Here is a 25,524-nt window from a genome sequence, read left to right as displayed (position 1 = left end):
GGCTGAAGTTGTTTCTTACTTGAGTAATTTTGCTTTTCTTTTAATGAAACATGTATCAGATTTAAATTTTTTTAAATATTGGTTAAAAAAAAAAATATTGGTAGGATCTGTCATTCCCAGGTTTGAGGATTATAAGATAATGGGAAGAAGGAAGCTCTGAAACAATTTGCCCACTCTGGAAGCAAAATTAAAAGTGTGGGACACTTAAGTGTTCTACTAAAATTTAGGATTTACAGTTTTCTGCATTTTAAATAAAAACAATAGATATTAAATTATACAAAGCTTAGAAATTCTGTATATAAACTTTCTCCTAGAAATACCAACAATTTGGAATTTTATTGACATCTTTATAGTTGTCTGACTCAGTGAGTCTGGTCAGAATTTCAGTCTTACCAGTATTATAAGCTATATTCTTTTCCAGCTCAAAGAAGATTCCTCCTTCCTACCTTTGAGGAAATACTGAGTATGTAAGATTTTTTCCTAACAAATTCCAGCAGTGAAAATATAAAGACAAATAAGATACACTCCCAGGTTTCAAGGATCTTACTGTCCAGTACTCACATATGTACACAAATGTCGTAGAATACAGTCTTCCCAACCTAGAGCGAGGTATCAAACCCTAAACCAAACTGATTGCTGTTGAGTCAATGCTGACTCATGGGGACCCCATGTGTTACAGAGTAGAACTGCTCTGTAGGGTTTTCTTGGCTGTAATCTTTACAGGGAGCCCTGGTGGTGCAGAGGTTAAGTGCTTGTCTGCTAACAGAAAGGTTGGTGGTTTGGCTGCTCCATAAAGATTACAGCCTTGGAAACTTTATGGGGTGGGTCTACTCTGTCCTTTAGGGTCACTGAATTGGAATTGACTATGGCAGTGGGCTTTGAAAAAAAATCTTTATGGCAACAGTTCACCAGGCCTTTTCTTCTGCAGTGTTTCTGGGCAAAAGGGGAACTAGTAAAAGAGTCAGGCAAGACTGCAAGAGAGAAAGATCTTAGAGGATAAATTTGACCTATAGAGTAGGAGAAGGTACTTCTCATTGCCATTTTGTGATTGATTATTTGAGTGCAAGATGCATTCCCAAGCTATTTTCTAACTGATTTTTGTACTACAGTATGTAAAGTTAAAAATTTGTATAAGCACCCTTTATTGGATATGGTAGTAATATTCCTTAGTAACCAAGTAAAACTCTTTGTTTTGTGTATCTTAAAAATCTTTTTATTTTGAAACTTCTGTATGATTTTTAGTTTTGAAAAAAAAGCAACATGGAACCTTATTCCTGTGACACCTTCGTGGCATTACCTCCAGCAACAGTAGATAACAGGATTATTTTTGGAAAAAATTCAGATCGACTCTGTGATGAAGTACAAGAGGTAGTCTATTTTCCTGCTGCAGTTCATGATAACCTGGGAAAACAGCTTAAGGTAAGTGAAATACATGTTTTGTTAGCAGTGTGTTTCTTGAAACAGTTATTTCTGTCATTAGCTAGCTAGTTGGCAGAGACTTGTTAACTGCTTTCAAGTTGCCCCCTGACCGCTGGCAACTCCATGCAAAACGCGATGAAATGCCGCCTGGTCCTGCGCCCATCCCCGTGATCTGCTGTGCTCCATAGGGTTTCTGTTGGCTGATTTTCGGAAGCAGATTGCCAGACCTTTCTTCCTAGTTCATCTTAGTCTGGCAGCTCTGCTGACACCTATTCAGCATTGTTGCAGCATGCAAATCTTAACTGACAGATAAGTAACAACCGCATTATCAGGTACATTGGCTGGAAAGCAAACCTGGGTCTCCTTCATGGAAGGTGAGAATTTCTCCACTGAACCACCAACACCTCACTGGCAGAGAGTATAGAAGTTAAAAAGTCAAGAATTTAAATTAGAAAAATAATTTGAATCAAAAAGCTTTCTGGTCTTTTATTTCTGTGTTTTGGAGGAAACTAAAATGGTAACAGTAATAATAATATTAATTCTTTCATAAAATATTTGAATATTTTCTATATGCATACATGTTAGATAGGGCAAGAGATTTAAAGCTGTCTGTCAAGACTAGAAGGAGCTCTGGTAAGCAGTTGTTAAAGCATTCAGTTCCTAACCATAAAGGTCAGCAGTTCGAACCCACCAGCCATTCTTCGGGAGAAAGATGAGACAGTCTCCATCCATAAATATTTATCACTTTGGAAACCCTATGGGTCATTTCCAGTCTGTCCTATAAGGTCACTATGAGTTGGAATTGACTTGATGGCACTGCATTTGGTTTGTTTTTTGGGTCAAGACTAGGGGGAGCTCTGGTGGCACAGTGGTTAAAGCATTCAGCTCCTAACCATAAAGGATGGTGGTTGGAACCAACCAACCATTCTTCAGGAGAAAGATGAGGCAGTCTGCCTCCAAAAAGATTACAACCATGTAAACCCTGTGGAGTTCTACTTTGTTCTGTAGGGTCGTTATGAATTGGAATTGATTCGATGGCAGTGGGGTAGATGGTCAAGATTAGCACTCTGTCTTTCACAGGGCTTCGAAGGGGTTCATTCTGGTTTGACCCCCTGCTGAGAATTTGCATTTCAGCCAAGATATACTGAATCAGAATCTATAGTTTAACAATATGTCCAGCTGATTCTTTTAGCTTTGATGTTAAATTTAAGAGCCATATGCTGTGAGAGCAGAGGAAAAATCAAACCAAACCCACAGCCATCAAGTCAATTCCAACTCTGAGTGACCCTGTAGGACAGAGCAGAACTGCCCTATAAGGTTTCCAAAGCCTCAGATCTTTACAGAAGCAGATTGCCTCATCTTTCTCCCACGGAGTGGCTGATGGGTTCTAACTACTGACCTTTTGGTTAGGAGCCAAATGCCTTACCCACTGCACCACCAGAGCTTCCTGATCAGAGAAGAAATGGCAATTAATTCAGAGTTTAGATCAAGGAAGTTTTCATTAAAAGATGGTATTTCAACTGGAGTTTGATGAACATAAAGGATTCTGATGGTTGTAGAATAGGAAGTCATGCCAGACTCTGGGAATGGCAAATTTATGACACGTCAAAAAAAGTTTAGTGTTGTTGTTGTTGTTATGTGCCGTCGAGTCGGCCCCGACTCATAGCGACCCCTCCTTGGGTTTCCGAGGCAGTATCACTATGGAAGTAGGATTGCCCAACCTTCCTTCCGAGGAGTGGCTGGTGGGTTTGAACCACCAGCCTTCTGGTTAGCAGTCAAGTGCTTTAGCCACTATGCTACCAGAGCTCCTAAAAAAAAAAAAAAAAAAAGTTTATTAGGCCCAGTGATAACACTTTCAATGTGCATTTTATGTAGTTATTTGGTAATATACAGATTGATTAAAGGAAGCTAGCTTTAAGGTACCTAAGACATCTGACTGCTAACCAGCAAGCTGGTGGTTCAAACCCACCAGCCACTCCCCGGAAGGAAGGCTAGGCAATCTACTTGTGTAGTGATACTGCCTCGGAAACCCAAGGAGGGGTCGCTATGAGTCAGACCTGACTCTACGGCAGCTGGTTAAGGTAATCTCATTAAAAAAAAACAAAAAAAAACAAAACTCTTGTAATGTAGAACTTAAAGTGAAAGTTTCATATGTTTTTATTACTAAGTGATGTACTTTTTGGATTTTATTTTATTGATATTCTAATATTAAAATATATATTAGATGTTTTGTGGATATTAGGCCATACTTTTTTCCTTCTCTGAGACTGTTTATTAATCTGGAACACCATTCCCAATTAATATATTCATATTTAAATCTAGCCTATCTCGTAAGCCAGGTTCTCATTCTTTTTGCTGCTCTGTACCTACCTGCTAGGCGACTTCCACATGTGACATGGGCTTCTATGGTAATACTCTTGTATTTAAGGGACCATATGTATATTTATAGGAGCTCTGGTAGCGTAGTGCCTAAGGCATTTCACTGCTAACCAGAAGGCTGGCAGTTCAAACCCACCAGCCACTCCTTGAAAGGAAGGTTGAGCAATCTACTTCCGTAGTGATACTGGCTCGGAAACCCAAGGAGGGGTCGCTATGAGTCAAGTCTGACTCAAGGGCACATAACAACAACAATATGTATACTTACAACACTAACCAAGAAACATTGGACACCAAGGTTGAGAACTGCTTTCATAAGCTTCAACTTACATACATCTTCCTGTATAAAATTTTTCAAGATTTCACAACTAAACATCATCTCTCTTTCTTCTGAGCTTCCATACCACCTAATCTATTATTTCTTCTCTTTGTGGCCCTCATACTTTAGTTGTATCTTGGTTAATATGCAAGTCTTAGTTTATTGAAAGTGAGATCTGTATTTGATTTATCTTTGTAACAAATATATCTCTTAGCAGAGTGCTTTATAATTTGAGATGATCAGCAAATACTTGAATGATTAAATGCTTTAGGATCAATTCTTAATATGTTTTGAGGGTAATGCCTTCTTTATTATTAAAATTTTCAATTTGGTTATATTTCATTTACATTTTTCATAATGGTTATGTTTTCTGATTTTTTTTTTAAATCCTAGATTTTGTTTTTTCATTCTTTTTTGTTTGTGGTTGTTGCTGTAACTTTCTTTACAGTGTACCTATATAGAAATTGATCAAGTTCCTGAGACTTATGCTGTTATCCTTAGTCGCCCAGCTTGGTTGTGGGGGGCAGAAATGGGAGCCAATGAGCATGGAGTTTGCATTGGGAATGAAGCTGTATGGGGAAGAGAAGAAGTCTGTGATAAAGAGGCACTACTGGGCATGGACCTTGTCAGGTTACTTTTCTATTATTACTTTTGCACTACAGAACTTGTCTAAATTTAAAATTTTGATGTAACTTTTACATGTTTTATTTTCCAATTTTTTATTTTTCTTTGTTTTTTTGGTACTTTATAGTGCTTGAACAATTTCTCTCAAAAAGATCAGCACAAGGCCGGTCCCCATGAGGTGGAGGTTAAAGATGTCCCAAATGTCCAAGTTACCGTACCACTCCATCATTTCAGACATTAACTCCTTCTCCTCCTCCCAGTAATCTCCCCAGTCTTAGGGTTCTGTATTTCACTGTAATGCCTCACAGAACTCACAGACACCGAAGGGTTCGTCTCACATAGTGGTGGTAGAGGCTGGCAGCTGGCGAGTCCCAGGTCCCTGAGTAGGTCTGGAGGATCCTCCCAATTCTCGGGGTCTGATGAACCTCGATCAGCAGATCAGATGACGGCTGCTGTCCCAAATCCAGGGGTGAGATGAGGATGATCCAAGACACAAAGCCAGAGCAAAAGGAGGGCGAACCTTCCCAGGAGATTCGTAGGTATACCCTCAAAGAAGCTAAGGGTGGTGATTTGAATTATACCTTCCAGCAACCCAGGACTCAAGATACATTCCACCTGTGTTGCCCCAACAGAAATAACCTAAGTGGATGGCGTTAACAATCAACAGCTCAAGGCAAATCCCATCACAGAGTCGATTGATTGCGAGTCATTATAGGGAATGACTACTACCAGCTGCTCAGCCAAGTTGATAACCTGATCTTAACTACCACACCACCCCAAACAGGCATGGATAATGGGATTTACAATACATTACCGAATGGAGGACAGTGGCTAGAAGGGCCACATCAAGCAATTCGCCACATGAAATTTATGTCCAAAGTACATGCATGCAGTTTCCAGACTCTAAAATGTCATACACTGGGAGAAGGGAAGGGGTTAGAAATTAGGATTCAGTGACAGTACCTAATGTACTTTATCATATATTAGCTTAACTAATTATCACAATAACCTTCTGGGGTGTATATATTATTATCCTTATTTTACAAGTTCAGAGATAAAATAACTTGCCAGTATATTACAGAGTTGGAATTTGAACATAGTTTGACTCCCAAAATGTTGTTTTTCATGATTTCTTACTGACTTTACAAGGAAAAGTTTAGTAATTATATTTCAGTTTTATCTGTTAATCTGAAAGAAGTTTACTTTGAATATAAGCACAGAATCTCCTGAGCATGAAATTATTTGATAAAATAATGGAGATTTATTTTAATCTGAGCACTTTCTTTAAATTTTAGACTTGGCCTTGAAAGAGCTGATACAGCTGAAAAAGCCCTCAATGTCATTGTTGATTTGTTAGAAAAATATGGCCAGGGTGGAAATTGTGCAGAAGGTAGTACGGAATTTAGTTATCACAACAGTTTCCTGATAGCTGATAGGAATGAAGCCTGGATTTTGGAGACTGCAGGAAAGTACTGGGCAGCAGAAAAGGTACAAGGTATGGATAACTTTTTGTGATTTAATTTGCTTTACAATAATAAAATATTCCAGTAATTGAAAACACTGCATTTAATTGTTTTTCAAGATTAATAATCCAGTGCAATGAAGGCTTGAACTTCAGGGGAAATGAAAGAAGAGCATATCGTGAAAGAACATTTGGAGAACATTTTTGAAAGAGGGAAAAAGGTGGAGTTATCACTGAGAGGGCTGATTTTGTATAAGCTGTATATGCTTTCTGTGTAGCAGAAAGTGGCTGTTTGCGAGTGCTTTTTCACTTTGTGATAAGTCCTTAGCATTTCTTCTTTTCACTTTGGGCTGAACTCTAAAATTTTATCATGTGTAGGTAGAGAGATGTGGAAAGGGTGGTGGATTGGTACACTAGAGTCTGTGCACTGGGGTAGGAAAGGATATGTTGATACAGTAGCTTTTTACTGTATATAAATTAAAACATAAAATTTTAATATCATTGAGTAAAAGAACACAATTACAGTTTTAGAATGCTTTTTTTTTTCATTGTTTCTTTTGTTTTTTCAAATGAGGAAATCCAGAGATGTAAAGTGACTTACTCAAAGCAAGTGAGTGAAAGACTTGAAATTTAAGTCTTTCAATGCTGACTCTCTCTTTTTTTTTTTTTTTTTTAATTTTTATTGTGATTTAGGTGAAATTTTACAAAGCGGATTTGCTTAGTCCAGTGCTCTTTACACCAGAGCACAGCCTGGTATTCAAGCATAATCAAATGCTACTCACATACTTGTGTCCTCCATCTCCTAGCTTACTAGAGAGGTAAGATCTATATAATTCACTGCCATGGAGTTGGATCCGACTCATAGTGACCCTTCCTTGGGTTTCTGAGGCAGTATCACTACAGAAGTAGATTGCCCCATCTTTCTTCTAAGGAGTGGCTGGTGGGTTTGAACTGCTAGCTTCCAGCTAGCAGTCAAATGCCTTAAGCACTATGCCACCAGAGCTCCTAACATAGGGAACGTTAAATGGTACATGAGCGATTCTGACACACAGACACAGAGAACACTTAGAGAAAGGAAAGGTCGTTACGAGCTGGAGGGTTTCAGAGAGGCTTCAGGGAGATGGCATTGCACTTCGGAGGATTTGGATGTTGTTTTTCAAAATAGCGCTTTGCCAATTATTTTCATGGAAATTTAGTTTTTATTTTGCATGTATGTTTACTAATAAATAAAACTGAACTTGGATTGTTTTTCTTATTATAATAATTGGCCATTGTACCATTTGATTGTACCATTGAGCACTTCTTATTTTATTAGATGTGCCACATACAAGAGAGAAATAAGTAAATGTATTCTGTTGCAGAAGAGTGGCACCTAGCCATCCAAAATGAACACCTTCATTGGTTCTGATTATCCAGTTTTAGATTAAACTTGCCACCTGGTTTCTCTTCCTATTACTAAATGATCCCAAGAACAAAAATTTTAAATGACAGAATTATCTACTACATAGTATATTAGGCGGGATTCTCTGGAGAAATAGAATATGTATGTATGCATATGTGTTCATGAGGGATTCTTGTGGTGATGGAAATACTCTATATCTTGACTGTATCAACACTAGTGTCCTTATTGTGATATTATACTATATTGCTACCAGATGTTACCATTAAGAAAAACTGAATAAAGGGTGTAAGGATTGCCCTGCATTACTTCTTACAACTGCATGTGAATCTTTAATTATCTTAAAAAGTTTAAAGTAATTCATTTATCATCTTGAATATGTAATACATGCACATGGCACAAAAGTTAGAAGTCTTTATTTAAATTGTAATTAAGAATCACAGGTACAGAGAGATACCTCATATTAAATACCATCTTTCTTCTCTTCTTTTTCTTCTTTGAAAATAGAGGGAGTTCGTAATATTTCTAATCAGCTTTCTATAACAACCAAGATTGATCGAGAGCACCTGGACTTGAAAAACTATGCTAAGCAGAAAGGTTGGTGGGATGGTAAAAAGGAGTTTGATTTTGCTGCAACATATTCATATCTTGACACAGCCAAGATGTTGACTTTATCAAGCAGATACTGTGAGGGCTACAAGCTTCTGAGTAAACATAAAGGTAATTTTGTCCTTTGATATCAGAATCAAAAATTACATTTTATCTGGATATAATGTGAGAATGATAAAATGTATAGTAAGGAATCATGCTAAGTAACCAAGCCAAAACCAAACTCAACTGTCATCGAGTTGATAGCAACTCCCATTGCGTTTCCAAGGCTGTAAATCTTTATGGAAGCAGACTGCCCCATCTGTCTTCTGCGGAGCAGCTGGTGGGTTTGAACCACTGACTTTTTGGTTAGCAGCCAAATGCCTTATCCACTACAACACCAGAGCTCCTTCATACTTAGTAAAGGTGTCGAGAAATAAACGGCTCTGGACACCATTAGCAGATTGCTATGCAGGTTTGATAGCCAGATTGCAGTTAAGCAACACATCATTTACTGAGTAAAAGTGTTCCGAGTAGTTAGAGCTCTTAAAGTTATCAGGAACTTTGAATGAAATATCTTGTTAGTTGACATTTATGTGACTTTGCTAAAGTTACAAGATAGTCACAAGATCAGTGAGCTTGGTGAAAAGACTCCTCAAGTTTTGAAAACATGATATGGTCATTAATCTTTTTAAAAAATTTTTGTTTATTTTGTTGTTTAGATTATACACAGTAAAACATAACACCAATTCAGTTTTGTACACTTATCATTTTGTTGTTGTTGTTGTTATGTGCCGTCGAGTCGGCCCCGACTCATAGCGACCCCTCCTTGGGTTTCTGAGGCAGTATCACTACGGAAGTAGGATTGCCCAACCTTCCTTCCGAGGAGTGTCTGGTGGGTTTGAACTGCCAGCCTTCTGGTTAGCAGTCAAGTGCTTTAGCCACTATGCTACCAGAGCTCCCACACGTATCATTTAGTGACAGTGATTATATTCTTCAAGCTATGTGACCACTGTTACCCTTATTTTGTGAGTTGTTTCTCCCCATTAACATAAATTCACTGTTCCCTAAGGTCCATATCTAATCTTTCAAGTTGCGGTCATCAATTTGATCCCATATAGATAGTTCTTAAAAGTGTGTAAAGGAGCTCTGGTGGCATAGTGGATAAGGGATTTGTCTGCTAATTAGGTCAGCAATTCAATCCTACCCATGGCTCTGCACAAGGAAGATGGGGCAATCTACTTCCATAAAGATTTACAGCCTCAGAAACCCAATGCAGGTCTTTATGAGTTGGAATTGATTTGATCACAGTGTTTGGTTTTTGGTAAAAGTGTATAATGCTCAAGGCAGACCCTTTTCACTAGTTAAAAACCAAAATAGTTAAGCTAGATTAATTTTTTTTATTATTTTATTGTGATTTGGGTGAAAGTTTACAGAGGTAAATTTTTCATATGACAGTTCATACATTTTGTTTCATGCCATTGATTGCAATCCCCATAATGTAACAGCTCTCTTCCCACTTCCTCCCTGTGGTTATGTTTTCTCTCTGTCCTTCTTTCCTATGTATTCCTGCCCTCTCAGCTGTTTCCCTGTGCAAATACTGCCCTTCTGACCTCCCATGGTTGATTGTTATAAGGGGAGCATACCTACCTGGTGTAAATGTTCACCTGTATGCCTGTCTGTTGTTTGGCTAGAAGCCATAGGAATGAGCCCAATTCCAGGCCTAAAGGGTGACTAGGGGCCATAGGCTTGGGGATTTCACCAGTCCCTATCAGACCAGTAAGCTTGGTCTTTTTTTTATGATTTTGAATTTTGCTTTATCTTTTTTTCCCCACTCTATCCGTTTCTGAGTGGCTTACAGTGGTAGCTGAAACTAGATTAATTTTTGGTTTTAAGAAGACTTCAGAGGATATTTTTGGTTTAAGGTTTAAAGATTATCTCTGGGCAATAATTTCAGGAGTTCAAGAAGTTCAGGTTCAGGAAGTCTGGAGTCCATGAGAATATGAAATTCTGTTCTGCATTTTCCCCCTTTTGGTCTGATTATTCTATGGAATCTTTGATCAAAATGTTCAGTAATGGTAGCCAGGCACCATCCAATTCTGCTCTCATGGCATAGAAGGCATTTGTTCATGGAGATAACCACATATTCCATTATCTTCCTCCAATTCCTGACTCTTTTTCTTCCTCTGTTATTTTAGGAGAATAGGGACCAGTTATTGTGCCTTGCAGGCTTTCAGGACCCTACACACTATGCAATGAACTAGGAGGTGGAATAGAAGCTAAAACATGTTATTAAGTCAATTAACTGGGATGTGCTGTGAAACCATGACCCTAACCCTCCGAATCAGATCCCATAAGGCTTTTGGTTGTACATAAGCAGCCTCAGCAGCTGCTCTTTTTCTGTATGTGCCATTTTTGTAAATACTATCTGTCATACAGTTTTTTTTGCCAGTTCACCTTTTTACAGGTATACAACTTATTGACAGCAATTACAATAATCGGCTAGGGATATGTTCATTAATCTTGAAAACAATATGTTGTTGTTATGTGCCATCGAGTCGGACCTGACTCATAGTGACCCCTCCTTGGGTTTCCGAGGCATTATCACTACAGAAGTAGACTGCCCCATCTTCCTTCCAAGGAGTGGCTGGTGGGTTTGAACTGCCAGCCTTCTGGTTAGCAGTCAAGTGCCTTAGGCACTATCCTACCAGAGCTCCCTGAAAACAAGATATGCTCATTAATTTTGAAGGCAGGATGTATTTATTAATTGTTTACTGAAAGAATAAGTTTTAAGTGACAGTTAATGAGTAATGAAACCAGCCTTTCTGGTTTCAGTTGGCCTACTCATCTACAAACAAGAAAATTACTTTTAAAGTTTAGTTTATAGCATAGCTAAAGATTATTTATTAGTTACAGTGCATAGATTTGTAATAACATTTAACAAGATAACCTTTAGTGTCATGGGTTAGAGAACTCTTTATGCTTTACATAATGTAATACTTGGAATTTTTTTTTTTTTACAAGGGTATACTTTTATTAAAACTGAAAGCAGTGTGATATTGTAAGCTATTTTTGAGGTGAGTGAAGTGGTTTACAATTGTGAGAGGACAATGATTCTTTCCCACCACTTGCCTGTCAGTTTGTCGTGGTTGCTTGTGTGTTGCTGTGAGGCTAGAGGCTATGCCACTGGTATTTCAAATGCCAGCAGGGTCATCCATGGTGGACAGGTTTCAGCAGAGCTTCCAGACTAAGAAAGACTGGGAAGAAGAATAGGGCCATCCACTTTTCAAACAATTGGGCAGTGAAAACCTTATGAATAGCAGTGAAACATTGAAGTGCCAGAAGATGAGCCTCTCAGTTCAGAAGGCGCTCAAACTACGACGGGGGAAGAGCTGCCTCCTCAAAGTGGAGTAGACCTTAATGACGTGCATGGAGTGAAGCTTTTAGGACCTCCTTTTGCTGATGAGGCATCACTCAGAATAGGAAGAAACAGGTGCAAACATTTTAATAGCCTCAATAATCACAAATGGAATGTATGAAATATGAATGTAGGAAAATTGGAAGTTGTCAAAAATGAAATGGAACACATGAAGATCGATGTCCTAGGGCTTAGTGAGCTGAAATGGATTGGCTTTGGCCATTCTGAATCAATCATATGATCTACTATGCTGGAAATGAAAAACTGAAGAGGAATGGCCTGGCATTAATCATCACAAAAAAACATTTCAAGTCCAATGTGATGGTTGGAGCTGTGAGTCAACTTGGCTGGACCACGATTCTGTGTGGTTTGAGCAACTGTGATGTGGGTTGTTCCTATGATGGGATCAGATGTATATGTTTTGAGCAGCCAATCCATTGAAGGGGGAGTTTCCCTAGGGGTGTGGCCTGCTTCCAGTATATTTGTGGACATCCTGGGAAAAAAGACTCTCTTCTTCTGTGGATCAGGATTCTGTTGTGCTGCCTACAACTGTCCATGAGTGAACAATCCACCATTCAGCCTGGAGATCTTGGATTCGTCATTCGTTGGAGTCAACAGCCAGTGTACTTCCTGCTGCCAACCTTGAGCTCCTCAGCCCCTGCAGCTGCGAGAGTCAGGAAAAGCCTCCAGCTTGACGTTTAATCCAAGAACTTGGGACTTGCCAGCTTCTATAAGTGTGTGAGCCATTTTCCTAAGATAAATTTCTCTTTCTCTCCCTATATAAGCTTTACTGGTTTTGTTTCTCTAGAGAACCCAGCCTAACACAACCTATCCTAAAGTACAGTGCTGTCAGTGATAGGATAATATCCATATGCCTACAGGGAAGACCAGTTAATATGACTATTATTAAAATTTATGTGCCAACCACCAAAGCCAAAGATGGAGAAACTGAAGATTTTTACCAACTTCTACCGTGTGAAATTGACCAAACATGCAATCACGATGTATTGATTATTACTGGTGATTGGAATGTAAAAATTAGAAAGAAAGAAGAATCCCCAGTAGCTGGAAAATATGGCCTTGATGATAGAAATGACACCAGAGATCACATGATAGAATTTTGCAAGACCAAGGAGTTATTTATTGCAAATGCCTTTTTTCAACAACATAAATGGTGGATATACATGTGAGCCTCACCAGATAGAATAGAATACATGGGAATCACATTGACTACATCTGTGGAAAGAGGTGATGGAGAAGCTCCATATCTTCAGCCAAAACAAGGCCAGGAGTTGGTTGTATGAAAAAGTTCAAGGTGAAGCTGAAGAAAACTAAAACTAGTCCAAGAGAGCCAAAATATGACCTTGATTATATCCCACCTGAATTTAGAGACTATCTGAGGAATAGATTTGATGTATTGAACACTAATGACCAAAAACCAGACGAGTTGTGGGATGATATCAAGAACGTCATACATGAAGAAAGCAAAAGGTCATTAAGTAGACAGGAAAGGAAGAGAAAACCAAAATGGATGTCAGAAGAGACTCTGAAACTTGCTTTTGAATGGAGAGTAGCTAAAGCAAATGGAAGAAATGACAAGATAAAAGAGCTGAATAGGAGATGTCAAAGAGCAGCTCGAGAAGACAAAGTCAATTATTATAATGGAATGTGCAAAGACCTGGAATTCGAAAACCAAAAAGGAAGAACATGCTCAGCATTTCTCAAGCTGAAAGATCTCAGGAAAAAATTCAAGCCTCGAGTTACTATACTGAAAGATTCTGTGGGGAAAATATTGAACGATGCAGGGAGCATCAAAAGAATATGGAAGGAATATACAGAGTCACTGTACAAAAAAGAATTGGTTGATGTTCAGATATTTCAGGAAGTGGCATATGATCAAGAACCAATGGTTTAGTTTTGTTTTACACAGAGTTGCTATGAGTCAGAGCTGACTTGATGGCACCTAACAACAGTGATTCTTTTTGAAGGACAAGTTTAGATTCTCAGTCTTCAGATCCTTTTTAGTTCCTATTAGTATATTTAAAGCCACATTAGGATGAATTTTCTTCTAAGAATTCATTGGAATACAGAGACAAGCATCTTTAACTATTGCTGCTGCTTTTATTTATTTTTGGATATTTTATAATTTTCTTGTTATGAAAGTTATATCTAGAACTCCTGGTCAAGAAGACAAATTGCAGGTTTAACAATTATCCCCTTCCACTCCAAAACCCTAGAAATGCTGAGTAAAATATTTAAACATTAAAGACATATATAATTAAGGTCAAATACAAGAAGGAGAAATCACCAGGCACCAAAAAAAAAAGAAAAAGTAGACCTCTATTTTAGCAAGATTTGAAGTTATCTCCTACCTCTCTACCCAGTCCTCTTCCTTTACTTGTCGGGGGCAATTCTGGATCACACCTTAAAAAGCAGAGTTTTAACATCCATGATAGGGTAGGTGTCTATGTCAGCGATCCATTGCAGGAACTAAACTCCTTACCAGCACTAAGAAGAGAATGAAAAATGCTACTCTGCTCCCTGTTCAGATCTCTAGCCTGGAATTTAGCTGCTTGCTGCCCCAGGCTATGGTTCAACACAATATCTTGAGAGATTGAACTCTGAATCACGTATATTTAGTGGGCTGAACTGGTGCTAGTTGGATTGTGTTGAGAAAAAAAAACAAAAAACAAAAAACACTGGTTTGGAGCCAGTAAATCACATAGCCTTTTAGCATGCCTGTGTCCCTACACCCACTATCGATATTAGATACGACAAATATGGATGAGAAATCTACCATAATGATTCTACATGTAATTGCCTTTGAAAATATTTAAATTACATGGGCATTCAAATGAAGGGGTGTAGTTTTTACATCTACTGTGAGTAGATTCTACTGTTAGTTTCATAGATCATTGTTATGGTCTGTCTTTAAGTTCACCAATCTTTTCTTCTACATTATTTAATTTGCTATTAATCTCATCTAGTAATATTTTCATTTCAGATATTGTACTTTTTTCTATGCAAGTTCCATTTCATTCTTTTTATATATCTTCCATTTCTCCCCTTATTCAAGTTTTCCTTTAAATCCTTGAGCATATTCAGCATGTTTGTAATAGCTGCTTTAGTATCTTTGTCTGGTAACTCCATTATCTCTGTCATTTCTTGGTCCATGTCTACGACCCAATTTTCTTCTGGCTTCAGGTCCCATTTTCCTACTTATTTACATATTTGGTCTAAATTTTTTATTGGATAGTAGACATGAATTTTATGTTGTTGAGTGTTGGGTTTTGTTTTATTCCTTTAAAAAGTGTTTGACTTTGTTCTTGCAGTTAGTTAAGTTACTTATTTGTGTTAATAATAGAATTTTCACAATATTAAATTTGCATATGAACTCATAAGCTTTATCTTACAGTTCATGAACGAGAGAACCTCTGGTCTAAAAGTTGGACAAGATTGCTAAAGTGAGATACAGGCAGAAAGGCTTTTGTAATGGCAGACAGACCTGATCAGCTAGGTTAGGTTTCCTTGTCTGGGAAAGTCAAGTGATTGACTTGGATTTTGGCTCCTGGGAAAACTAGACATTTCCCTGAAATGGAAAAGGTTTCCGTTTGCTGCTGCGAGCTCAGCACAAGCAACTCCATTTTTGTCCTAGTTTAGTCAAGTTAGCACTTATGATCCATTTACATCACAAGTCTTAAACCTTTTCTGTGGTAGTTTTAGAGTAGCCTTTATACTGAGGCTAGTTTAGTTTTACTGTTAAGGGATGTGATTCTTCTGTTATATACACCTATTAAGTGTTGAATAAATTAACAAAGGATTGTTAATTGAATTGAATTATAATTTGTAGAAAGTTTAACAAAGATCACTGTTGTGAGTTTTTTCTGGCAATAAACTTAAAGGCTCAGGAAATAAAATTAGTAGGTATTCTTACAAAATGGAAAACAATGCCCAATTAAGTTGAGAGGAAAATGTCAAGAATCCTAAAGTTTAGGGTAATTGGACAAAAGGAAGAAAAATAGATTAAAATAATTATAAATTAATTAGTCACTGCTTAGTAATAATTAGTTCTGTTACATTTAATGACAAAATAACAATGTAGATTTGAAATGCACATATAATAATAGATGCATCTGACCTGAAACTTATTTTTTCCCAAGTATGAAATAGAGTTCATCCAGCTTTCTGAGCTTTGTCAAAAGAATAAATGTGTTTCTAATACTTTCATAGAAAATTGTCTACTAGTACATTATGGTTAATTTTTCCTATGATTTTTCTAGATGTCAGAGCCTACCTCTCTTCTTTCCAACTCTCCCTACCTGATAGCTATTAACTGTTGCATGTATATCCAAATGGTATCTATATTCCCTCATGTATTTTAAATAACTAGTTTAAATTGCAATGAAATTGTACCCTGTGGTTTGCATTCATTTTACTGAACCCTGCCACTGCAGTCTTAGTACTTATTCAATGCTTGCTAGTGGATTACTTATAGCTTCCCTATTCAAGTGATCATGTAAATCCTCCTTTCATTTTGAGAATTGTAGGCTTTGAATACAGAAAACATTTTCATAATACTTGCATTAACATAGTGTTATAGTTCTGACACTGTTTTCATTAAAACTTGCCATTTATGGGAATTTAGATTTGAATCGTTTTAAAATCTCACTAGGTGTTGAGGGAATTTGCCTGACAGATGGGGATGGGAGGCTTTTGCTTTATCGTCTAGTTTGTTTTCCTAAATTTTATTTATTTTGTTGTTGAGAATATACACAGCAAAACATACACCAATTCAATAGTTTCTACAATACCATTTAGTGTCATTGATTGTGTTCTTTGAGTTGTACATCTGTTCTCACCCTCCTTTCCTTAATTGTTCCTCCCTCATTAACATCAACTCACTGACTTCTAAGGCTCCTATCTAAGCTTTCAAGTTACTGTTGTCAATGTGATCCTCTTTAGATAGTTTGTAAAAGACCATAATGCTGAAGGCAGACCTTTTTTTAATTAGTTAAGCTAAACTATTGTTTGATTTTATGAAGACTTCAGGGGATATTTTTGGTTTAAGGTTTAAAGATGATCTCAGGGCAATTTGTTTAGTTTTAATACTGAAGGCTGTTTTTAGGTGCATCCCTTTTTTTTTCCCTTTCTGGGTTTTTCAAAATTAAAAGAAGATATTACTCCTATGAGGAGCTCTGGGGCTGCAGCGGGCAAAGCATTTGGCTGCCAACCAGAAGGTCAGTGGTTCAAACCCACCAGCTGCTCTGCAGGAGGAAGATGGGGCAATCTGCTTCCGTAAAGATTTACAGTCTTGGAAACCCTATGGGGGTTGCTATGCATTAGAATTGACTCCATGGCAGTGGGCTTGTTTTTTTGCTCCTATAACAAGTTATCTATAAATTTAATAGATTAGTTTTCTTGAAGTCACAACTATATTATGAGGGAAACTGGGTAAGAGAATATAGACTTGTATAAATCTATATTATATAATATAGTATAAATCTATTGCTATTAAATTAAAATAGTTGATAGGTTGCATGATTATGTGGGGATAGACCATAATATTATTTTATGTGGAAGTCAATTTTATTTTAATTTGAAATGTCACGTAGCACATTTTGGGTACAGACTTGCTGTGAACTTCTTTGTTTTTAATTATTTCCATTTTATCATGGAAGAAACACTTCCCTTTCATTGTCTTTGTGAGTTATTTCAGTTTTGTTCCTTTAGTGGCATTCTAGTAGTGTTTTGGGAAAAAGAGGAAACAAAAATTTGTGATCAATCAACCATGTTCAATGAAAGTTCTTTATTTCTTTAGAACTAATTTTAATTTAATAATCATTCCATCATGAAGTATCTGAAAAAATCTTATCTGATGGCAGGAAGAATATATATATATATATATATTTTTTTTTAAACTTGTTCTATGGATCTACCATGTTCATTATTAAGAAATTGGCAATACTTCAATGCCAAGAGACTCGTGTATTTAATAACTAAAAGGTTTAATAGTGGAGTGGTTAAAAGCATAGGGCTGGACCCATGCTTCTAAATATAAAAGAGTAGATGGTATTAGACTAACTGCCCCAAAGAACAACTCTAAAACCTGGAAGAAAAAACAATATTGTTTGAGGGACCCAGATCCCGGAGGCAGAGAAGACTTCTCACACTTTAAGAAGAGCCTGACTTTGAATGGTGCAACTGCTCTTTAAGGCACTTGCTTACTCCTAAACAGCACATATGCAGGAAGACACACTGAGATATTAAGCAGAAAGGAGCTGCTAAGAGCCTAAAAACCTAAGCAGAGATCTTGGGAGTGTCATGGGAACAGAGGGACAAAAATTGGGAGTTGAGGGCCAACCAAGAAGGAAATATCCCTAGCTTTCTGTTGAGATCCCAGAAAGGCTAAGCTGCCGGAGAAAGAACAGACAGGAAACAGACCAGCCTCAGCTGGACCGAGGTAATCTACCCATAATCTATTTGTTTGCCAGAAGGAAATGGAATCTTCTGCAGAGTGAAATATCTGCAGGGTCTCTTCAAAATTTCATTTACAGTATCCAGCATTCAATTAAAATGATCAAACCTGCCAAGAAATAACACCATAAATGACTGAAAATTAAGACAAAAAGCAGGCAGTCGAAACTAACCGTGAGGTTATCTAGATTGGCTTTTTGGACACAGACTTTAAAATTGCTATGTTTTATATGTTCAAGAAAATTAGATGGAAGTTTAGATGAGAATTTCATCAGAGAACTGGAATCTAGAGAACAGAACCAAATGGAAATAATAGAACTGAACAATATGATAATTGAAATTAAGAATTTAATAGATTTGTTTTGACAACAGGTTAGATATAGCAGAAGAAAAAAAAATAGTGAACTAGAAAATCAGTTGAAAATATCCCGATTAAAAACAGAGATACAAGTTTGGGAATTATAGACAAGTGTGAGAGGCATATGGGACTCACAGAAAAGTTCTCACATCTAATATAACTGGAGGCCCAGCAAGTGTAATATGAAGTCCCTGGGTGGTTCAAGTTGTTAAACACTTGACCACTAGCTGAAAGGTTGGCAGTTCAAACCCACCTATAGGTGTCCTGGAAGACAGGCCTGGCAGTCTGCTTCTGAAAGGTCACAACCTTGAAAACCCTGTAGAGCAGCAGTTCATAGCAAATGGGGTTGCTATGAAATTGACTCAGCAGAACGAAAAAGAACAATGTGTGTGTGTGTGTGTAATGTAATGTATGTATTTATATATCTATATCACCATGCCTAACAGGTGTTCAATAAATATTTACTAAATGAATGAGAAATAAACAGCAAAAAATCTCATCCTTGACTTTGAAATTTATAATATAATGGCAGAGCTAAGACCAATATAGACAGATCAGGAATGCTTATACATGGAGAAGAAAAGGTTGAGGTGGGGGCATAAGGGTGGAGTTGCCAGAGCCTAAAGTTAGGAACAGGAATGATAGAAGTTTATTTGATTTGTAGGGTGGGAACCAGAGAGTAAATCAGAGATGAGGGCAATTAGGAGAGGAGGATCCAGTTAGTGGTGGCTAGTATTGAAGGTGTTTTAACTTGATGCAAGAGGAATTGAGAGTCATAAATTCTGGAGATGAGAGTTATGACCTGTGAGGAGAAGCTGTCTTGACTATTTTTGGACTGCCACTGCAATCTTAGTAGGAGGGGCAAGATTATTTCACTCAGTCTTGGGGAGGGGTAAGATTATTTCATCTTGTCATAAGATAGTTAGGTTCTAAACCCCAGCTTTGACTATGGATATGCACAGCAAGGAGCAAAGCTGTCTGAAGGCAGAATTGACTTTTTAAATTTTTTGGTGGAAATGTCTTCCAGTTATGAATCACTGATGCTCTCTGCAGAAACATGTTGTGTTTGCTAAAGAGATAAAATAGCTTTTTTTCTCCTTAGTTTTTGTATTTTTTTCTAAAAAAATATTTTAAACAGGAAACTTTTAAGTATGAAAGCAGAAAACAGAATATAATGCCATCTGTTTTCATCATACATAGTAGGTGTTTAAACTTTTACAACAGTCCAATAGAAGAAATATGAATGCACAGACTGTATTAACCAATAATGTGTTTTGTCTCCTTCATTCCCACTTCGGCATATTTACATATAAGATTATTAATGTCAGGCACAGAAATTATAGGAAAAATAATTTGCTATTCTGTAAAGAACATTTTGCATAATATTGGAAACTAGTCACAATGTTCTGTTAATATTTGGTTTTCAAAATTAATAGACTCAGATAATAGTTATTAAAATCATGGACTCATTGCTAAGTAAATAACCCATTGCCATCAACTCGATTCTAACTCATAGCAGTGCTACAGGACAGAGTACAGCTATCTTATAGGGTTTTCCCAAGACTGTAAATCATTTTTTTTTAAATTGATATTTGAGTGAAAGTTTACAGAGCAAATTGGTTTTCCATTCAACAGTTCATACACATTTTGTTTGTGACACTGATTGCAATCCCCACAATGACAGCACTCTTCCTACTTCCTCCCTGTGCTTACCATTTCCCTTCCTCCTCCTTTCCTATCCTCTCCTGCCTTCTGAGCTTTATTGCTGGGCAGAAGTTCAGTCATGTGGTTGACTGAAGGCTGTAAATCTTTATGGAAGCAGACTGCCATATCTTTCTTCCATGGAACGGCTGCTGGGTTTGAACTGTCAACCTTTCAGTTATATTTAGCAGCTGAGTGCTTAACCACTGCACGACCAGGGCTCCTTAGCTAACTAAATACTCCTTAATAAATTCTGTAAGGGTAGTAGGAATGAATGTATTGCCTTACTAGTTTCCTTCTTTAGACGTTACATAGATTTTACCTGTTGCAATGGTTTTGAGATTGCATGTTTTGTATTTTTTACAAATATCTTCCTTGTGACAGTGGAATGATTCTAATTGCAGTTATGATAACAAGATTTGTTTATGGTCAGTCTCTTATTTATACCAAGACCAATATTTTATGTTACATATATATTAGCAGAGAAAGTGGTTTGTATTTGCAGTGAGTGCATCTGTATATGTGTTTATGATTTTGAAAATTATTTCCTAGGAAACATAACTTTTGAAACAATGATGGAAATACTCCAAGATAAACCAAGTGGTATTAATATGGAAGGAGAATTCCTGACCACTGCAAGCATGGTTTCTATTTTACCTCAAGATTCCAGTCTTCCTTGTATTCACTTCTTTACAGGGACCCCTGATCCTGCAAGGTAAAGCCACAAATACTATAAACCAGAAAAGGGTCAGGAAGAAGGGCTAGAACCCTAAGGATGTGTATGATTTAGCCGGGCTGACTTTTTGTCACTTAAATAGGATAATAATTTTTGGATGCATTTTCTGTTCAGGTTTTAGTCTGCCATTTTCATATGTACGTAACAGCCATAACTCCTCTCATTTTTTTATGGGATGAAATGTTAATAACTTCTTATATGTAGTTATCCTACATCTTCTTCTTCCAAATATATTTAACATTGTCAAGAAAAAAAATTAGGTAGTTTTTTTAAAATTCAAGTTCCAAATATTACAATGTTAGGTGATTAATATTAGTAAAAAGACTATCTTGACCATCTTGATTTAAGTGACTAGTCATTAGTATCACAAAACTTGATACATATTAATTACATTTAGCAATGATTTTACATTCACTATGTCTTAGTGTTACAATCTTTCATATTATTAAAGCTATTGTTATGAAAATGGAATGAAATTTCTGTCCCCCTGATTAATACAGCTGCTCATTTTCATCCCAAATCCTAATCCTTTATTTGACGTTGAGAATTACTCTTTTTAATTAATTAATTTATTTTTTATTTACTATCTAGCAGTGTCAGTTATAGATTGGATTATGTTCTCCAGAAATATGTGTTGTAAATCCTAACCTCCATGCCTGTGGTTTTATAACTCCATTTGGGAATAGGATGTCTTTGTTAATATTAATGAGGCAGGATTAACGTACGGTGTGTCTTTAGTCAATCTCTTACAAGATATAAAGGAAACAGATTAGGCAGCAGAAATGAGAGAAAATAGATGCCAAGCCACATGGATATCTCTGAGGAACAAAGAAACAGAAACTGGAGAGACAAGGACCTTCCTCCAGAGCTGACAGAGAGAAAGCCTTCCCTAGAGCCAGTGCCTTGAATTCAGACTGCTAGTCTCCTAAACTGTGGGAAAACAAATTTGTTTGTTAAGGCCATCCACTTGTGGTATTTCTGTTATAGTAGCACTTAGATAAACACCAAGACACCCTCCAGATGTGGAATTTGCATTAGGAACAGGTGGACTATTGTTTCACTGATCCTGTTAAGGTGCCAGGACATGGGAAATGAAACGTCACATCCTGCCCCAATGGAGATCCCAGTATACCAGAGAAGACAGGTGTGACAGGAATAAATCAGTATGTTGTATCATTAATAAAAACTTCTAACCAAAGAGAATCTTGGAAGACTTAAAATAACGCCTAGTATTTTATATATCCCAACATGCCAACTTAATATAAGTTTCTTTCTTCTAGATCTGTTTTTAAGCCTTTCATATTTGTGCCAAATATTTCACAACTATTGGACACCAGTTCACCAACATTTGAACTAGAAGATCCAGTTAAAAAGAAGTCACATTTTAAGGTTAGGCCTGACAGAAGACACCCACTCTACCAAAAACATCAACGGGCATTTGAAGTAATAGATAACGATAAGGTATGATTAGATTATATTCTCTGCTACATCATTAAGAATAGCTTAAAATATAATTCAATCCATATTTTAAACTTTGCGATTTCACCTTTCTTTCCTTCTTTTGTATAAAAATAAACTCACTAATTCACTGCTGTCGAGTCGGACCCAAACTCATAGCAACCCCTCTCCTTGGGTTTCCGAGGCAGTATCACTACAGAAGTAGATTGCCCAACCTTCCTTCCAAGGAGTGGCTGGTGGGTTTGAACCACTAGCCTTCTGGTTAGCAGTCATATGCCTTAGGCACTGCGCCAGTAGTTTAGATGTCAGACTACAGTAAACCAAACTTACTGCTATGGAGTCAATTCTGATACATAGCAACCCCCACGGAGTTTTCAAGGCTGTAAATCTTTACAGAAGCAAACTGCCCTCTCTTTCTCCTGTAGACTGGCTGGTAGGTTCAAACCACTGGCCTTTTGGATAGCAGCCAAATGCCTTAACCACTGCACCACCAGATGTCCTTCAGAGTATAAAACTCGCCATTGAGTGGATTCTGACTCATAGCAACCCCCATTGGGTTTCTGAGGCTGTAAATCTTCCTTCTATGGAGCAGCTGGTGGGTTTGAATTGCTGACCTTCTGGTTAGCAGTCAAATGCCTTATCCACTATGCCACCAGAGCTCCTTTCCAGACTATAGTAGAACTGTATTATTTCTTGACTTTGTTTAAGGGTAAATGTGTTATGAATCTTTTAGAAAAATTTAGCATATTAAACATAATAACAACAGTTAATGTTTATTGAGCATTTACTATACACCAAGAACCATAGTTGTTTTATATGGATTATTTTATTTACTCTTCACAACTACTTTATGATGATGGTATTATTATTATTATTAACATCTATTGATAATCTAAAACTAGGAGAATTTAAGTAGCTTGCTTTGTATATATTATATGCCAAAGAATGATTAAATGTTTGTTAATTGACATTTTTTATAAAGCAATATTGAAATAAAATTTTAAAACTTGTTACTATCTTAGTCTTTATTTAATAAGTATTAAATGTTGATTGACAATAAAAAGTGGTGAGAAAATAATGGGGTTTGAAGGAAGAAGTGTCGAAAGAGCTGGAGTCTTTTGGTTCTTTTGTCTTTGACACTATCTTGGGTCTTTGGAAGAGGCTTGATTCTTAATGAGACTGAAAATGCTCTCATGTTTGTTTATTGGTTATTTGTATTTCCTCTTAAATGACTTGCCTGTTCTTGTTCTTTGCCTGTTTTTCCATTGATCTTGGATTGTGGGTTTTTTCTTTGCCTCAAAGAGGCAGAGATATACACATATGAACCCTTTGTTATATTGAAAATTTTTTTTGTTTATTTTTGGCATTTAAGTTTTTAATAGTAGTTTCATCAGTTACCTTTGCTAGGGATTTCCCTTAAGTCGTCTTGAATTCATGCTTCAAAAGGTCTACCTTACTTCAAAATAAATATAACTTCTATATTCTAGTAGTTTTAAAAATTATATGTAGTTATATGTATATATAATATATGTAGTTTTTAAAAATTTAGTTCTTTAATACATGTAGAATTTGTTTTTATGTATGTTATGAAGTGATGATTCTAACTTTATTTTCTAAAGTGGTATTCAGTTGTCTAATGTCATTTATAGACAGAATCCATTTTTTCTCCACTGATATAAAATGCAGTATTTCCTCAGAAAAAAATTTCCTCATGAAATTACACATATTGAAATCCATGTTAAGGTTAAGAACCCTTGTCTATGAAGTTCTTCTCCATAAATGGTTCCAAATTTTAAAATTATGCATACTTTTTAGTAACTTTTTTCTTATATACTCTTTACTCTAGATGTTACACTCTGATTACACTAATTCATCTGTTGTTGTTGTTGTTGTGTGCCGTCGAGTCAAACCTGACTCATAGCGACCCATCCTTGGGTTTCCAAGGCAGTATCACTACGGAAGTAGGATTGCCCAACCTTCCTTCCGAGGAGTGGCTGGTGGGTTTGAACCGCCAGCCGTCTGGTTAGCAGGCAAGTGTCTTAGCCACTATGCTACCAGAGCTCCCTCCCACTAATTCATCTACTAATTCATCTACTATTTAAAAATTGCTCCATTCTGTAAGAGTCATGGACATTGTGTTCCCTCTCTTCTTAAAGTAGGGAGGAATTCATAGAGAAAATGTCTTGTCTTTTAGCTGTTCTTTCCCTTGAACATCACTGTTATATTTCCTTTGTTTAATCTGACAATACTGGTTTTAAATATAGAAGATGTAAATACATAAAAATTTCTCAGGCTCAATTTTCAACAACTTTCCTCCATATACAATTAATATCAGACTTGTAATTGTCCTGTTATTTGTCTTTTAGGTCTTGCTTATAGATGAATCCTACATAATCATTCTTGCCTTTTCTACTAAGAACAGGAATAAATGGTTTTAATATATTAACTCATTGTAGAGCAATCATTTTTCCCAAAAAATTTCATTCCTTTTATGTCTATAGAACAGGAGGAGGGGAACCAAACCAGAAGTAGAAACCAGAATAAATAAGCCTTGTCTGTAGAGGGGGGTTGGAAGTTGGTTAGACTTATGTATGTATATATGTGTATTTATTTTTTTTAATTCTTCAGGAAAAAGCCAAAACAATGTTGGATAACATGAGGAAACTGGAGAAAGGACTATTCACAGAGATGGAATCAATCATTCAAAACAAACATATTGATGTGGATAAAGTTGTTAATCTCTTTTCTCAGTGTGCAAAAGATGAAATTAGAATTTATGAATCATATATTAATTCTTAGTGATCATATAAATGGTCAACAGTCTTCCTCAAATTTAGATTCTTTTGCCTAGTTTGTACACCTAGTATGAGCAGACCTGATTATACTTTAGTAGCATCGAAATGGTATCTTGATATTAAAACTATGCATAGTCTTGCTGAAATACTGGGAAGGCATTGGAACTGGACACATAGGTCATGGGATAGTCATGTGTTACTTCAGATAATGGATTTGTATTATATTTTAGCCAAAATAACTATATTTTTTTCTAATAATATTCAATGTGTAAAGAAGAAGCATTAAAACAATATATAGATTTGTGTTTATTGTAATTACATAGTGCCCTCAAATAATTTTAATAGATAAAAGAACAGATTTTTGATGTAATGGAAAATATTCTCTCAGCTAGTGAGT

General features: G+C 36.6%; 1 protein-coding gene across 1 annotated transcript; it reads left to right on the top strand.

The window, feature by feature from the left end:
- Positions 1 to 1,260: 1,260 nt before the first annotated feature.
- On the top strand, positions 1,261 to 25,131 carry SCRN3 (secernin 3). Its single transcript, XM_007940576.2, has 7 exons — positions 1,261 to 1,419; positions 4,563 to 4,744; positions 6,034 to 6,233; positions 8,107 to 8,319; positions 20,691 to 20,853; positions 22,155 to 22,335; positions 24,961 to 25,131. The coding sequence occupies exons 1-7, from the start codon at positions 1,261 to 1,263 to the stop codon at positions 25,129 to 25,131; spliced, it is 1,269 nt and encodes a 422-aa protein (XP_007938767.1).
- Positions 25,132 to 25,524: the final 393 nt, after the last annotated feature.

Source organism: Orycteropus afer, unplaced genomic scaffold, assembly GCF_000298275.1.
Source record: "Orycteropus afer afer isolate SDZICR_OR568_19922 unplaced genomic scaffold, OryAfe1.0 scaffold00001, whole genome shotgun sequence".
NCBI classification, from domain to species: Eukaryota; Metazoa; Chordata; class Mammalia; order Tubulidentata; family Orycteropodidae; genus Orycteropus; species Orycteropus afer.
The sequence above is the reverse complement of the archived record's forward strand: the minus strand, read 5'-3'. Positions and strand labels throughout refer to the sequence as shown.

Excerpts from the sequence above, each read along its gene's own strand:
- SCRN3 (XM_007940576.2), top strand. The coding sequence starts at position 1,261 with ATGGAACCTTATTCCTGTGACACCTTCGTGGCATTACCTCCAGCAACA. Across the intron at positions 6,234-8,106 it reads GGCAGCAGAAAAGGTACAAG|AGGGAGTTCGTAATATTTCT; the intron begins GTATGGATAACT and ends CTTTGAAAATAG. Across the intron at positions 8,320-20,690 it reads GCTTCTGAGTAAACATAAAG|GAAACATAACTTTTGAAACA; the intron begins GTAATTTTGTCC and ends ATTATTTCCTAG.